Consider the following 14,231-nt stretch of genomic DNA (forward strand, 5'->3'; position numbering starts at 1 on the left):
CCAAAATCCCCACCCGCTCCATCACACAAAATCCAACAGCCCACTCACCCAGAAAACGGCAAACCCCCAATCCCCTCCCTCGCAAATAGAAATAGTGACATCAAAATCCCGACCTCCTCCTTCACAAGGAAGAGCAATAACAACAGCACCAAACCCTCAACCCCCTCTCACACTCACAAAATCCAACAGATCTCCCACACAGAAAAACCAAGAACAGCAAATCCCAAATCCTCAACCCCTCCCTTGCACAAAAATCAATACATCACCCAGCCAGAACCCCAACCTAAGCTTGAAGATTAGATTTATAAACTTAAAAATGACTCATTAGTAGCCTATATTTCCTTTACAGCAGCAGAAACAAGGAGTGGTTGACAGTACAGGATGGAATCCTATTACAGTACAGTTCACTGATGCTGGAGAAAAGTTTACTCTTGGTTTTCTTTTGCTTTTACCCCAATGACCAGCATAGTGCAACCTATGAGAGTCTGATTCTCATAGCAGTCTATTGTGGACTGAGAGTGGGAAGGGGGCAGGAAGAGGGGAATCATGATTGGGGGAAAAGGACAAGGGAGAGGGGAGGGAAATGTGAAGCACCAGAAAGGCATTCTGTAATGATTAATAAACCTATTTCTTAGAATAAAATGAACTAGCCTGGTGTCTCAGAGCTGGGTGTGTCTGCACCCACACCAACCCCTGCTCCTGGCACTCCTTCTCTGCCACTTGTCTCACACCCCTCCCATGATGCTCCACCCTCACTATTCCCAACATCCTTCACTCCCATCAGATTTATAAACTCACTCTCTGCTCCACATTGACAAATACAATATTATGCAAATGTCTTGGGCACCCTATGTATATACATGTGCCTAAAACTTTAGCATATTACTGTATGCTGCCAATATTCATGCACACCTCTTTTCTACATCATCCTTCATCTTTCACTACATTATTTTATCTCCTCAATTGTTGCTGACCTCTTTCTAGTAAGTTTTTTTTTCATTCTGGTTTTAGATTTCCAGCATTTATCATTAATCCAAAATCCTAAAATCTCCTGATATCACTTTTGACCTCAAAACCACTCATAACTATTTCTTCTGCTACCCAGAAGAACTCTGATCCTCCTTTTCAAATCCTCCATGTCATATCACTCCTACTTCTGAGATCAGTTTCAACTGCTCCATTCCAGCCATTTCTCACCAACTAAATCTTAGGCATGTTCATCTTTAAATTTAAGCTCAATCATTTGGAATTGTCTGAAAATCTCATTGTCTTCACCACATTCTGCTAGCTTTCAATAGACTCTCAAAGAGCTCCTTCTTTGATATATTTTTTCAATCAATATTCCAAAATCTTTATTAGTTCAAGGTAGCTGTATAGTTTCTAATTCACAGGTTCAAATCTGTTGCCAAGTCTAGAGCAGTCAGTTATTTCTGACATTTCAATGCAGATTTGAAAAGACCAAAACATTTTTGTTCAGAAATTGAAATTAAACTGGGTGAAGTCACATCTACTCATTTTGAAAGAGAATAAATGTAAGAATGCTCTGGCACCATGTGAATTTTAATTTCCATAACTTACTTATCACTTTCACTGTTTGTGGGGTCCTGTTGAAATCCATCAGTCTGCCCAAACCACAACTGAAATTTCAAAGATTAACAAAACAGAATTTTGTCGAATCCCATGGATAGAAGCACACTTTTTGCTCTGTTTGCTGCTCACCTTTCTGACTTTAGTATTTTGACACCAGTATGCCCTTTCTAACTCTGAAGGTCTAAGGTTATTGTTGTCTTGTGGAAGAGTCATTATAAAACAGTAATTTTAAAAAAACATTAAATAAACATTTTGGAACTAAAACCACAATTGTGACAAGTTTGGAAAATACATCCAGAAGAGTATGAGTATCTCCATTCCTATTAGTTGTCATCTTGACTCCATGATGGCAGTCTTACAGTCATAAGACTGTCATAAAAGAAATGATATCTCACAAGCTAGACATTAAACTAGTTCTTGTTTATTTTCACAGGTGAGAATAAATGATCCTGTGACACTATTGGGAAAAGGAAAGTATCCCTGTGCAACCCTGGCCTTCAATCACTCAAGCAGATTACCTAGTCAATATTTCATTGACTTTTGTGTGGATTTGTTATGCACAACTTGGCTGCCACATTACCCTACATTAGAACCAAGTGTATTACTGGACGTAGAGTGCCTTTGGATGTCTTGAAGCACATTAAATATGCAGATCATTCTCTTTATCCCAAACCATGCATTCTCTTATGCATTACTCTTATTTGTCAGGACAGTAGAAGTCTGGTTTAATGTCTTGCCTGGGAGATTACACTTTTCTCACTACCTCCAAGTGATCCTATTACAACATGTTGAGCCATAAATTAATAACCAGTAACCCTGTTTTCCACTGTCAACCAGCAGCGTTGTGGGGTTTAATACAGTACATATAATGACCTTATTTCTCTTTCTGCAGATGTAGTCTGACCTGCTGAATATTTCCAGAATATTATGTTCTTCTTATTTTACTGAACAGAATGTATCCACTACGGTTGTGCGTTTTCAAGTTTATCTATTGGCAATTTATCCATCGAAGTTTACAGACCTTCCCTTTGACTTTATAATCAACCTATCAGAAAACGATTGTTGAAAGTGGGCGTATGGTTTGGTGTTCATGAATAGAATTGTAAATCAAGGTCCTGAATTTTTTTCTTTAAATGTGACATGCAACTAAAACCATCTCCGTAGAGCAATTACTATGCAATGGAGATAATGAGAGGTGCTAGCACAGATACGGAAACCTATTCGTTTATTTCACACCCTAGCTCAATCTACACGTGCGGTTTACCCCACACTAAACTCTCGTATGATACAGATGGAATAGAGTTACTGGAGCACAATGAGTAATGGCGTGTCAGCAGGTAGAGGGAGCGCTTACCCAGTTATGGCTAATGGTCGCCTGGGGCGGTTAGCACTGCAAAGCCTCCCGTTGACCCGAGCTGCACTACACAGACAAAAATTCCACCGTGCCCACAACGAAGACTCCCGACGATGATGCTAAAGAAAAGCTGAACCGGTCTATCAAATCCATCAGGGGAACGCGATTTGAAGATTGATAAAATTATTTGTGGAAAACTAGCTCTTTCTCAGCCTATGGTGGACAATAAATAATGGAAGAGATCATCCGCTTAAGAACTGAAATGATAAAGACTCTCACGTAGAAAAATCTTTCAAAGAAAAATCACTAAATAAAGCAAAACCTTTGAACGGGAAACGTAGCTGTTTTGAACACTGGCAAATTTGCTCCTATTGTTCTACTTGCATATCAGGGCAATAATAGAGGAACTTTTCCATGTATCACGCTGCACCTTCCAGCATGTCCCATGGATAATGAAGCGTTATATTCATGAAAAGCCAGCCGTTGAAAGAGGTCTGCAATGCAGAGAGTTGAAAGTACACCATTTAATAAACTACAAGCTGAGTTAATGAAACCCAGTGATATTCGCAATAACGTCCAATGAATATGACTGCACAATGCCGGAAATATTCAGATCAAATTATCACCAGATTCAGTCGATTCTCTGTCCCGAAAGAGTACTGTGATATTTTATTATAAAGTCCACAGTCCACACACGCAAGTTAAATTCATACTTAAGTACTATAGCTACTCCGTCTGTAATTCATTAACTATTGGATGTTGTCAAAACATCTTCCCCCGATAAATAGGAGGAAATGCAAATTCACCAATATCAAAAACTGTGAATGCTAAATATTTTGCTAATAAATAACAGCAACAGGTTATATTTTAGGCTAGAAATGATATCGTTTCCACATCGCCGTACCGTAAAAGACACATGATTAATGTAAGTTTTCTGCGGTTTATTGCCCTCCGGGATCAAGATTAGAGGAAAGTTTTCAAAGAATCAGCGGAGAGGGGAAACAAAGATGTCAGTACCCGCACCTTTCGTACCACGGTACGAAATAGTGTTTTCCAGAAAAGCAACATGCTTCCGGAAAAAAAAGTATAGCAGCTAATAATGCCAGTAAAATTCATAAAACATTAATGTTAGAAAATGCCCAAACAGTGTACTTATTGTATATCATTACGTATTAAGGAGTCGAAATAGGTCGAGGAGCACTGCTGCAGGAAGCGAATATCTCCCGAATAAACGCAACATACAACACTGAAACTTCCCGATACTCGGACATAAGGGTAGACACAGCGAGCCCAATACATGTAGGCTTATAATACACGCACGAAAGAAATTGTTTTCATTGCTTGCACTCAGGAGTGGGTGATTGCTACAAGGTCTTTCAACTCTCCGGTTTGGATTTAAAGGTCAAGGTAGCTGTATTATAATTCTAGATTCTACTGTCTAAACAAAATTGAAACGCGCGTTTCAATTCGCGTGTAAGAATTCTGTAACTATTAATCTTACGTGTTTTTCTGCAAATAAAAATTCTAATTCAACCAAACTACGTTTGACGTACACCATTAAAAGTGACAGGATATTTGAAGCAACCTACAGATCATTTTTTTCAATTGTTTTCCTTTCTCGTCACCAAGCAGTCTAAGTTGCTGCACCGGAGGAAAATGTTCTCACCACTGAGACACCTACCTATGACGTCATAGCCGGGCAGTTTATAGCGGATGCTCTCTATCCACCTACTATCTGCTCAATATATGTATTTTTATATCCTGCCACTAAATAGTTACTACTAGAAGACAGACGAGATACAGCGACCCAGTGTTTGGTAGAATGTGGTATTGCCAGCATTTTTTCTGGGCCATCTGTAGGTCTCTGTTGACAGAAAAAAATACATGGATATTGTATGTATCCCGTTCGCAATTTACCTCCGTTTAAATATTATTACAGTTGATTGTTAAAATCTGACCAAAATTCATCACTATGGTTTGTTGACTTAGTTTCTGATTTCCTCAAGAGGTATTTTCAATCTCCTCACAGGAAAGAGCTGGTGAACATTAATTCATAGATGAAATGCACTTTTGAACTTTAACTTATGTTCTAACACACACAAAATGGTGGACTAGGCCAAGACTATGAGTCACCCATTTTCCGCAAGTGTATGGCTAAAACAGCAATGAATAGAATTATTGAATCATATATATCAAAAGGAATTAATCTAGCCTACTGTATGTGTTCAGGTTCCAATTAGCACCATTTTCCAATTGTTTTCTCAAAATTATACAAATAATTAACTTTTTCACATTTCCAATCACTATTAGACAACTGTGTGAGTAGACACAAATAACAATATGGACATTGTGGCTGTTCTGTTGGCCAAACTTGGACATTTACTTCCACTCTATCTTTTGGCCATGTTTTTGCTTTCCAAAATCAGTCCAAGATAATCAGCATTTGAATTCACCTGTAGCACCTTTAACCAAATTAAGTTAGTGAAACCTCACAGAAACACTTGGAACAGCTTCTGAACAATGTATTGTTTCCTTAGTTTGTAGTTTTCTCTGATCTCTTCTTAAGTGAGATGGTGAGAAATACCCCCGGTGGTGCCAGCATCCACTCACATCATGTAGTTCAGATAACGATTGCCAAAAAGTAATGCATCATACCAGCCCAAAGGAGTCATGCATTATTTTGACCTATGGCAAGAGAACACTGCAGTTAAGAAACTGTATTGTTCAAATATGGGGGGGGGGGGGTTAAATTTAATTAAATTAATGGATTAGGGATGAAGATTGAAGAATTTGTTGTCGAAACATTGGTTATAATTGATAAATGTGCCCGAATGGAAACCCAAGAAGAGTTCGTTCATCATATATGCTAGGAAAGCACTAGATTTTTTTTAGTTTTAAAACACTTACCCTGTCTAATTTCCATGTGACTCAAGGCCTGGGCAAAATTGTTGACTTTAAAGTGCCTTTTGAAGTGGTATATTTGGATTTACTAATGTTGAGGTCAGTTGTTCTGGATCACACAAAGCTGCTGAAATGGTAAACAGCAGCTACGTAGATTTTCACTGGAAGCTAATTGAGATAATGGCTACAAATGAGTAACTGGAAACTCCCAATTATACTAAACCAATAATGGTACAAAAACTCTAGTGTCAACAAGGATTCTGGTAAAGTCAGCAAGTCAAAATATTGCAGTTAAACGTCACCAATGAAAAACTGAAGGACTACCACATGAGTTTAACACTAATGGCATATGCACCCAAAAATGTCAAACCAGTCATACAGTATGTTAACTCTCAGTGACATAATGGAATTATCAAAAACAAACTCTTTGTAGATTATTACTACATAGATTGTACAATCATTTGCAATAGATTTGCAAGAGAGAATGTTTTCATTGAAAGGAAAATATTATTAATCCATTATAATTTGGACCTGGGCAACAATAGTTCAAGGCTATCCTAATTGATTCTTCCACAAACAAGAGAAAATCTGCAGATGCTGGAAATTCAAGCAACACCCACAAAATGCTGGAGGAACTCAGCAAACCAGGCAGTATCTATGGAAAAGAGTACAGTCAATGTTTTAGTCCCTCAGAGGACTAAGAGCTAACATCATGCAAAAAAGAGACAATAAATGCTGGATTTCCCAGCAAAGTCTACAAACCAGGAATTATTTTTAAAAAGAAAAAGGGCACGTGACAAACTAAAATATCATGTATGTGTTAGTCACCTGGAATAAGAAAAACAATCATTTGTTTTTCCTGCTGCTGCTCAATGCTGGAATGTGCAGATGTACTGTTATCTTAATTTTATTTATTCAGAAGAAGGGAACGTCAGTAGTAAACTCGCAATTTATTCCAATCACTAATTGTCTAAGAAATTCTCTTCTTCTGAGGACACAGAACTCCTGACTATGATATCATTTCTCATACACTTCCTGTTCATTATTATTATATATGAATCATAATCAGATTTAATATCACTGGCATATGTTGTGAAATTAGTTAACTTAGCAGCAGTACAATGCAATTTATGATCATATAGAAAAAATAAATAAATTAATTAACATATACAGTATATATGTATATTAAGTAGTTAAATTAAAAATAGTGCAAAAACAGAAATAATACATAAAAATGTTAATAGGCTCAAGGTCCACTTAAGAATCAGATGGCAGAAGGGAAGAAGCTGTTCCTGAATTACTGAATGTTTACCTTCAGGCTTTTGTATCTCCTTCCTGATGGTAACAATGAGACGAGGGCATGCCCTTGGTGATAGAGGTCCTTAGTGATGGACTCCTTTCTGAGGCACCACTCCTTCAAAATGTTCTCGGATACTATGGAAGCTAGTACCCAAGATGAAGCTGACTAAGTTAACAACTTAATGAACTTTCTTTCAATCCTGTCCAATAGCCCCACAAACCAGACAATGATGCAGTCTGTCAGAATACTCTCTCAGGCCTTGATAAGATTAGATTATGGGACAAGTTATCCAAGTGTAGAGATCATGATACCCAGCTGTTATTGTTCAATCAAAGTGTCCAATTGTAACACTAATGCCTCAGGGATACATAGACTAATTTAACATGATTAAACAATGACTAAATAATACGGTTCAGAGACACTGATTCAGTTTTCAAGCCATCTCCAGTACCCAAATGTGCATACAAGAACTATTAGGAATGCAGATACAAGATGGTGAAACTACAGTGTCCATCTATGGAATGAACAGAAAAATAATGGAATGTACCACACAATTAAAAAGCAAAGACTTAATTTTAATCACAGCTAATCCTTATTTTAGTTAACAACTAGGCATACAGGTGTGTGAAGAGAAAGAGAACAGTACTGCAGATCAACGCACACAAAATGCTGGAGGAACTCAGCAGGTCAGGTGGCATCTATGCAGGGGAATAAATAGTTGACATTTTGGTTTGAGACCCTTTATCAGGATTGCAGATCACTCCAGGTAGGAGCAGCAGAGGGCAAAATGTCCCAGCCACATCACATCATTAAGTGCATTTGACATTTGATTGGGAAGAAATAGCAAATGACAAAGATTAATTTAATTGATGGAGGAATGAAGCAAGAGGATATAAAGAATTCAAAGAAAACACATTTGTTTGTCACCCATAAAACTGGCAATGTATCATTCGCTATATTTATTGAAACAACTTTCCCTCTATCAGTTAGCTCCAGAAATGTTGACTGGCCAGCACAAATGTTATTTTCTAATTCCTATCTTTATGCCTTAATATACATTTCCAATCAGCAGATCAACAAATTTTCATGATTGCTAATCACATTGTAATACCTATATTAAGTGTGTTAAGATGAATCCACAGATATTATCAAGAAAGAAAATGTATATATAATGTTTTTCTTTAACTATTTTCTGCATAATCAATTACAGAACAAGTGGTCAGCTGGCTGGCATTTTTAATTTTGATGCTGAAATTTCTTTACCAGCATTGTTTCATTGATAATTATTCCTACTGTCAACCTACCTGTATCACCCTCTACAAATGACTTAAAAACAGCATCACTATGCTATTTCTCAGCAGTTTGTAGGTCCCAAACACATGCATTTCAAGAAGAAAAAAATACTGCAGGTGCAGAAAACCTGAGATAAAAAGATGCCGTACATACTCAGTTGGTTAGGCTCGGACTGTGCAGAGAAACAATGCAGGTCAACAATCTTTCATCTAAATTGCATAATGCATTGAAGTAATACAATAATAAAACAAAAGCAGAAAGCTGAATAAAATATAACAGCTACAGAGGAAGTGCAGTGCAGGTAAACAATAGCGTGCAAAATCATTTTGAGGTAAATTATGAGGTTAAAAGTTTAGCTTATCATACTAGGGAACCATTCAATAGTCTTAAAACAGTGAAGTTGCAGCTGTCCTTGAGCCTGGTGGCATGTGCTTTCAGGCATTTGAATCTTTTGCCAATTGGGATAGGGGAGACGAGAGAATTCTTGTGATGGGTTGGATCTTTGATTATGCTGACTACTTTACTGAGGCAATATGAAGTATAGGCAGACTCCATTGAGGGGAGACTGATTTCTATGATGAGCTCTGTCCACAACTCTGCAGTTTCTTGAATCAGGTGTAGAGCACCTGCATACCAAGCCATGATGGATCCAAATGAAATGCTTTCTATGGTGCCTCAATAACAATTGGCAAGGGTCAATGGGACCATGGTAAATTTCTCTACCCTCCTGAGTAGGTAAACACATTGGTGATATTTATTGACCAAAGACCAAGACAGGCTTTTGGATGTTTCTCAGAATTGAAGCTCTGAACCTCAGCATCCCATTTCCTGCAGTTAATAACCAGCTCTTTTGTTTTGCTGGCACTAAAGGAATGATTAACTCTGTTGCTGTAATGGAGTGGGGGGGGGGGGAGTGGTATAGGACAATATATTGGCAAAGTAAGGATTAAGTAAATGGGGAAGGAGAGTGCAGAAAAGGTTATAGGAAGTCTCAGAATGAAAGAAAAGACAAAAAGTTTAGGAAGGAATAACGATTTAACTTCCGGTGACATTAAGACAAAACTCAAAAGGGTGATGAATGCAGGACTGAAGATGTTATATTTATATGCATGCAGTTTACGAAATAAAGTTGAGAAATAAGGATCTTGAGGCGCAGTTAGAAATGGGCGTCGTGGGCATCACCGAGTCGTGCTCAGTCGGTTCCACTCAGTAACTGTTTCCTGTCGCACAAAGGTTAATTATGCCTTTCTACATTTCTTGCTCATTAACTCAGCTGAGCAATGATGAAGCAATACAATAAGCGCAAAGCGCTAACTTGTTTCATAACAGCGTTTGCAATCAGAAATCTTTGGTCCCCCGGGTGGAGTGTTCCCGCAATCTTCTTTGCATAAATTAAAAACTTTGGAACGTCATCAATGATAAGAATTTATCAAACTGACGCAATTGCTATAACCTTCTTTAACTCCTACAGAACTAATGAAATCCTTAGAGTCAATGTGTGTTCACTTTCAGAGAGTCCAGCTTTCTATCTCCAAAAGTTTGCTGAAAACGATGGATTTAAACAGTGCGTTGCGATGATTTTTTAATTGTAGAACCTTACATGGACTCATTAACATGGAGATGGTGATTGGATGTAAACCCTATTCTTTGCAGTTCGGCTCGTTAATCATTTAAAGGCTATAACATTTTGGAGATGTCGCTAAAGTTGCAAAGTGATTAACAGAAATGTCGCCAGTGGGATTAACCAAATCCAGGGTTTCGGTTGCTTCTAAAAGAGGTGTGATTTCTAATCACATCCGCGCTGCTCGAAATACAATGTATCCAATTTACGTTTTTTTTAAATTCAAGATTTCCTATCAGAAATTTGTTTCGGTAGTTTTCTAATCCACATATCTGCTCGGACGCACATTTTGCATTCTACCCCCAATCCCAAAGATTTCGTCACTCGTTTCTGATTCTAATTAACGCTTTTATTACCGAAAAAAAGACGCACCATTCTATAGATACCAGGGTGCTTGCTACTAAAAATGGATTGAAAAGCCCTAGTGATGCCGGAGTCGTGTCAGCCGCCAGCAGCTCTGATGCAGATTAATTATCCGTTTCGGTTTAGTTTACCACTCCCTTGCCCCGGGTGACCCCAGAGCTGAGCGATGTCTCAGACGGAAACTGATGAATAGAGATCAGTTACAGCGCTCTGCGTCTCACCTCCTGCTTACAGGGATCCCACCAAGGGCAGAGGCGCAATACCTCCTATGCAACCAACGCAACAGACAGCAACGGGATTGCAAGGAGATACGGTTCACAACTGCCTAACATGTGAGACGCCTTTTCCTCTAGATCAGGACAGTTTTCCGTCCTATTATTTGTAAGGCAAGAAATAAGTATACCACCAGCACAGTGCAATACTGCCTATTTTGCATGGAATAATAAACTTGTTACTCAGTATGTATACATACACATAATGAATCAAAATCAAATGCTATTATTCAACAATAACCTTTGTAATTAAAAAATTCAAAATGGCAAATACGGATCGTGTTTATTGGCTGCTGGATTTAACAAATCCAAAGGTTGTAGTGAGCACTGTTCAAAAATGCATCACGTTGCAACTAAACAACAAATGTCAATTTCGACACCTTTCTCTGTTATATTGTTAGTTTTATTGGGTAGTAGATCAAAATTAGTCCTTACATCAATTTGCACATGCTACGCCTTTAACAAGGTAAAGCGTTTCAGGGTCTAACTGCAAGATTATCAAAGTTTGATACCACACCACATAAGGAGATTTTGAAGAAAGGGTTAAGTACATGAGGCCAGTGTTGATGATTTTAGAGGTTCTGGGCTGGGAAGAGATTAGATGTGGGTTGGAATTGGGTTTGGGAAGGTTTTGAAAACAAAGAGAACTTTAAACTCCGTACTTTACTAGAATGGAAGGAAGCTAAATGTCAGCAAGGTAAGTATGAAAGTGTCTTGAATTGGTATATCGATAACAAAGTTTAGGGCAGGTGTGAAAGGTGAAAATCCGGCTAGGGGTTATTCAAATCTCAATGCAATAAAGGATATGACTGGGAATTTCCTAGGAAGGCAGATGAGGTAGGGATTGGGTCAGACAATGCTATGGAGGCGGAAGTTGGTGGTTTCTGTGATTTAAAAAAAGGTTTCAAACTGAGGCAGGACATCAAAGCTGTGAGTAGATCCTTTCAGCGTCCGACGATGACTATGAAGAGCTGCAAGGTCAGTGCCGAGAATAAAGTGTTTACTAAAGACAATGTCTTCTTTTTCCAGTAATTAATTGGTGAGAATTTTAGGAGAATTTGCAAGTAAGACCTTTAAATTTATAGCCAGGGTCACATCCCCCATCTCAACACATGTTTAACGTTATTTCCACCAACTCCTACAATTAGTAAAGGTGACTTCCGATGACATATAGATTTAGCCGTGTCCTAACCTGGTATCTGTAATGAGACATTAACGTTTTCTCATCGTACTTATTGGAACCTTTTGTACAAACAGTTGAAGGTGAAATCAAAATACTGTAGTTTGTGTATGGGAATATAGCACAGGTCATGTCACCTTGTTCTTCCTGCGAAGCTTCCCGGCCGTACTAACACAGCCTCGAAGGACTGCATGCGAGTCTTCCATCTCCAGGATCACTGTAGAAAACGCTTCAGCCACGCTAGTCCAGGATCCAGATCTTAAGTTTCGCTGGAGGAAAATAAACCTCCGTTTATGACTCCAGTGCATTTGATGCATTCGTTGGGCGATCGTCGACCGAAGTATGCCTCCCACACACAGCTAGCATTTGAGGCTCTGCCAACATCGTTCACCACTCAGAAAAGCGAAAACGGTCTTTTCCTGACCCCCGACAATTGTTCAGTTCAGTTCAAATAACACGATCTATTTTTTAAAAAATCCAACTTCATTGAGTACAGATGATCTCACAATGGTCCCTTCACTGTTAGTTAGTTTGCGTGGAAAACGTTAGTTTGCATGCGTTGAAAAATGAAACGATATGTAAAAACATATACATTTTAGCTGAAGAAAGCTGGGGCATTACGGCCGCTTCTCTAAAACGCCTGGATAAACCAGCTCGTGTAATGGTGCTGCAGCGAAAAGCTGCGACCTCCCAGCTCCCCCACCCAGTTAAAAAAGATTAGCAGCCTGTCGGGCTAATCTCTGAAGTTCTAGCGCCGCTTGTCTTTTGCAACAACAGCCTCCACCAGGATTATCTTCGAACAGAGTCTCGGGCCTGACTGCTACTTCCTGCCTTCAAGAATGTGGCCTCGGGAAATAAATTAGCTGCAATAAAGCGAAACAAAATAGAGTCACGTGAACGCGGCTGCCCATTCACCAGCCGCTTCGCCCACAACTTGAGCTCAAGTTTCTAACCCTCTGTCTCAATCCTTTCGAAACCGATTTTTAAATAAACGCATCAAAAGAACGCACGTTACACAAATAATCACGTTAGTTTATGGGTTATAATTTATAGATTTATTTGTCGAAACTAGTCACCCAAAAGCAACCAGCCCTAAATATTGGCGAAATGTCGAGTATTTCCAGCAGATCTTACCTATCAATATCTTACATAAATGTACACTATCTCTCCACCTCCCCACCCCCCCAATTCCCATTTTTGTGCTGCGCCACGAAAAAGATGTGGGTGGAAGTTTGTGTCTATTTTTCAGTCAGTAAACACCCCAGAAAGGTTGCTGCCCGGAGAAGGTCGCGGTAGCTCGTTTCTGAAACCGCAGTGGCTTGAATGCAACCGAATGCCCTTACAGGGCATCTCACAGAGCAGTTTACGGTCAACCGGTTTTGTGTGGGTGTGAAGTAACGTATCGGCCACATAAAGTAAGGACACGCTTTTCTTTTAGTTAAAAGAGACATCTTTAAACCAATTGCGATTTAATAGTAATCCGGCAACTTTATGTCAGAAGTACTGATGGAAACATTCCACTTGCAGATTTTTCAAACGCAGAATTTTTAGATGATACGGCGGGATTTTAACTCTCGTCATTCATACCTCTGGAATACTGATCTAGAAGGTCTTTAACACATAACAACCTGTACTTCTCCCTATAGATGCTGCCTGGCCTGCTGCATTCCACCAGCATTTTGTGTGCGTTGCTGTGTTTTTCAAAACTTTATTGTCAGGAATTTCGTAAGTCATCAAAACTTGGCATTATACTCTGTTTTTGATCATTAAGCCTGTCAGCGTCACCATCAATTCGGTCTTATTATCTGAATGTTGACCTCCCTTTTAGTCCATCTGGATTACATTTCTGGTTTATGATTTTCAAATCCTTGCAAGTCCAGTAAACTTGTCCACCATTTTGACATGATCTTCCGAAGCAGGCCCAAGGGGCTGAAAGACCTAGTCCTACAGCTATTTCTTATCTGTTTACACTCTTATGCATTTTATAGAAATAGCTTGATATTTTTCCTCATTGATCTCTATAATCAGACTAAATTGCCATTATCATTTATTTTTGTCCTCCCTTCTTAAACATAGGGATTAGTCACAACAATATTCCAAAGATGTCAGTTATTCTCTAATATCTCAAACAGAAAGTTGAATTTGGTGTGTGAGTCTGGACTTCCAAGTATTGGCAGGCTATTTAAATGTGAAAAAGAGACACCTAAGCCTGCACCTGTACATATTGAATAATCATGTCCCAGAATATTTTAGCTGTAATCACCTGATAATGTTTAAAGGCATATGTTTCCTTTTTTCATTGTTCTTGTAAAACTACATAAAACATAACACCTAGAAAAAGTGTAAATTTGAAATAA

General features: G+C 38.6%; 1 protein-coding gene across 5 annotated transcripts in view; it reads right to left on the reverse strand.

Moving 5' to 3' along the window:
* The window catches only part of bcor (BCL6 corepressor), a 279,875-nt gene that overhangs the window by 139,519 nt on the left and 126,125 nt on the right, over positions 1-14,231 (reverse strand). The window contains exon 1 of one of the 5 annotated variants that reach the window (XM_059968250.1): positions 12,012-12,695. The exons of the other annotated variants lie outside the window; for them this stretch is intronic. Within the exon in view, the coding sequence (XP_059824233.1) occupies positions 12,012-12,191 (180 nt within the window). The 5' untranslated portion in view covers positions 12,192-12,695. Of the gene's footprint in view, positions 1-12,011; positions 12,696-14,231 lie in introns of those variants that run through there. 5 annotated transcript variants of the gene reach the window in all.

This window comes from Hypanus sabinus, chromosome 4, assembly GCF_030144855.1.
Source record: "Hypanus sabinus isolate sHypSab1 chromosome 4, sHypSab1.hap1, whole genome shotgun sequence".
Taxonomy (NCBI): Eukaryota; Metazoa; Chordata; class Chondrichthyes; order Myliobatiformes; family Dasyatidae; genus Hypanus; species Hypanus sabinus.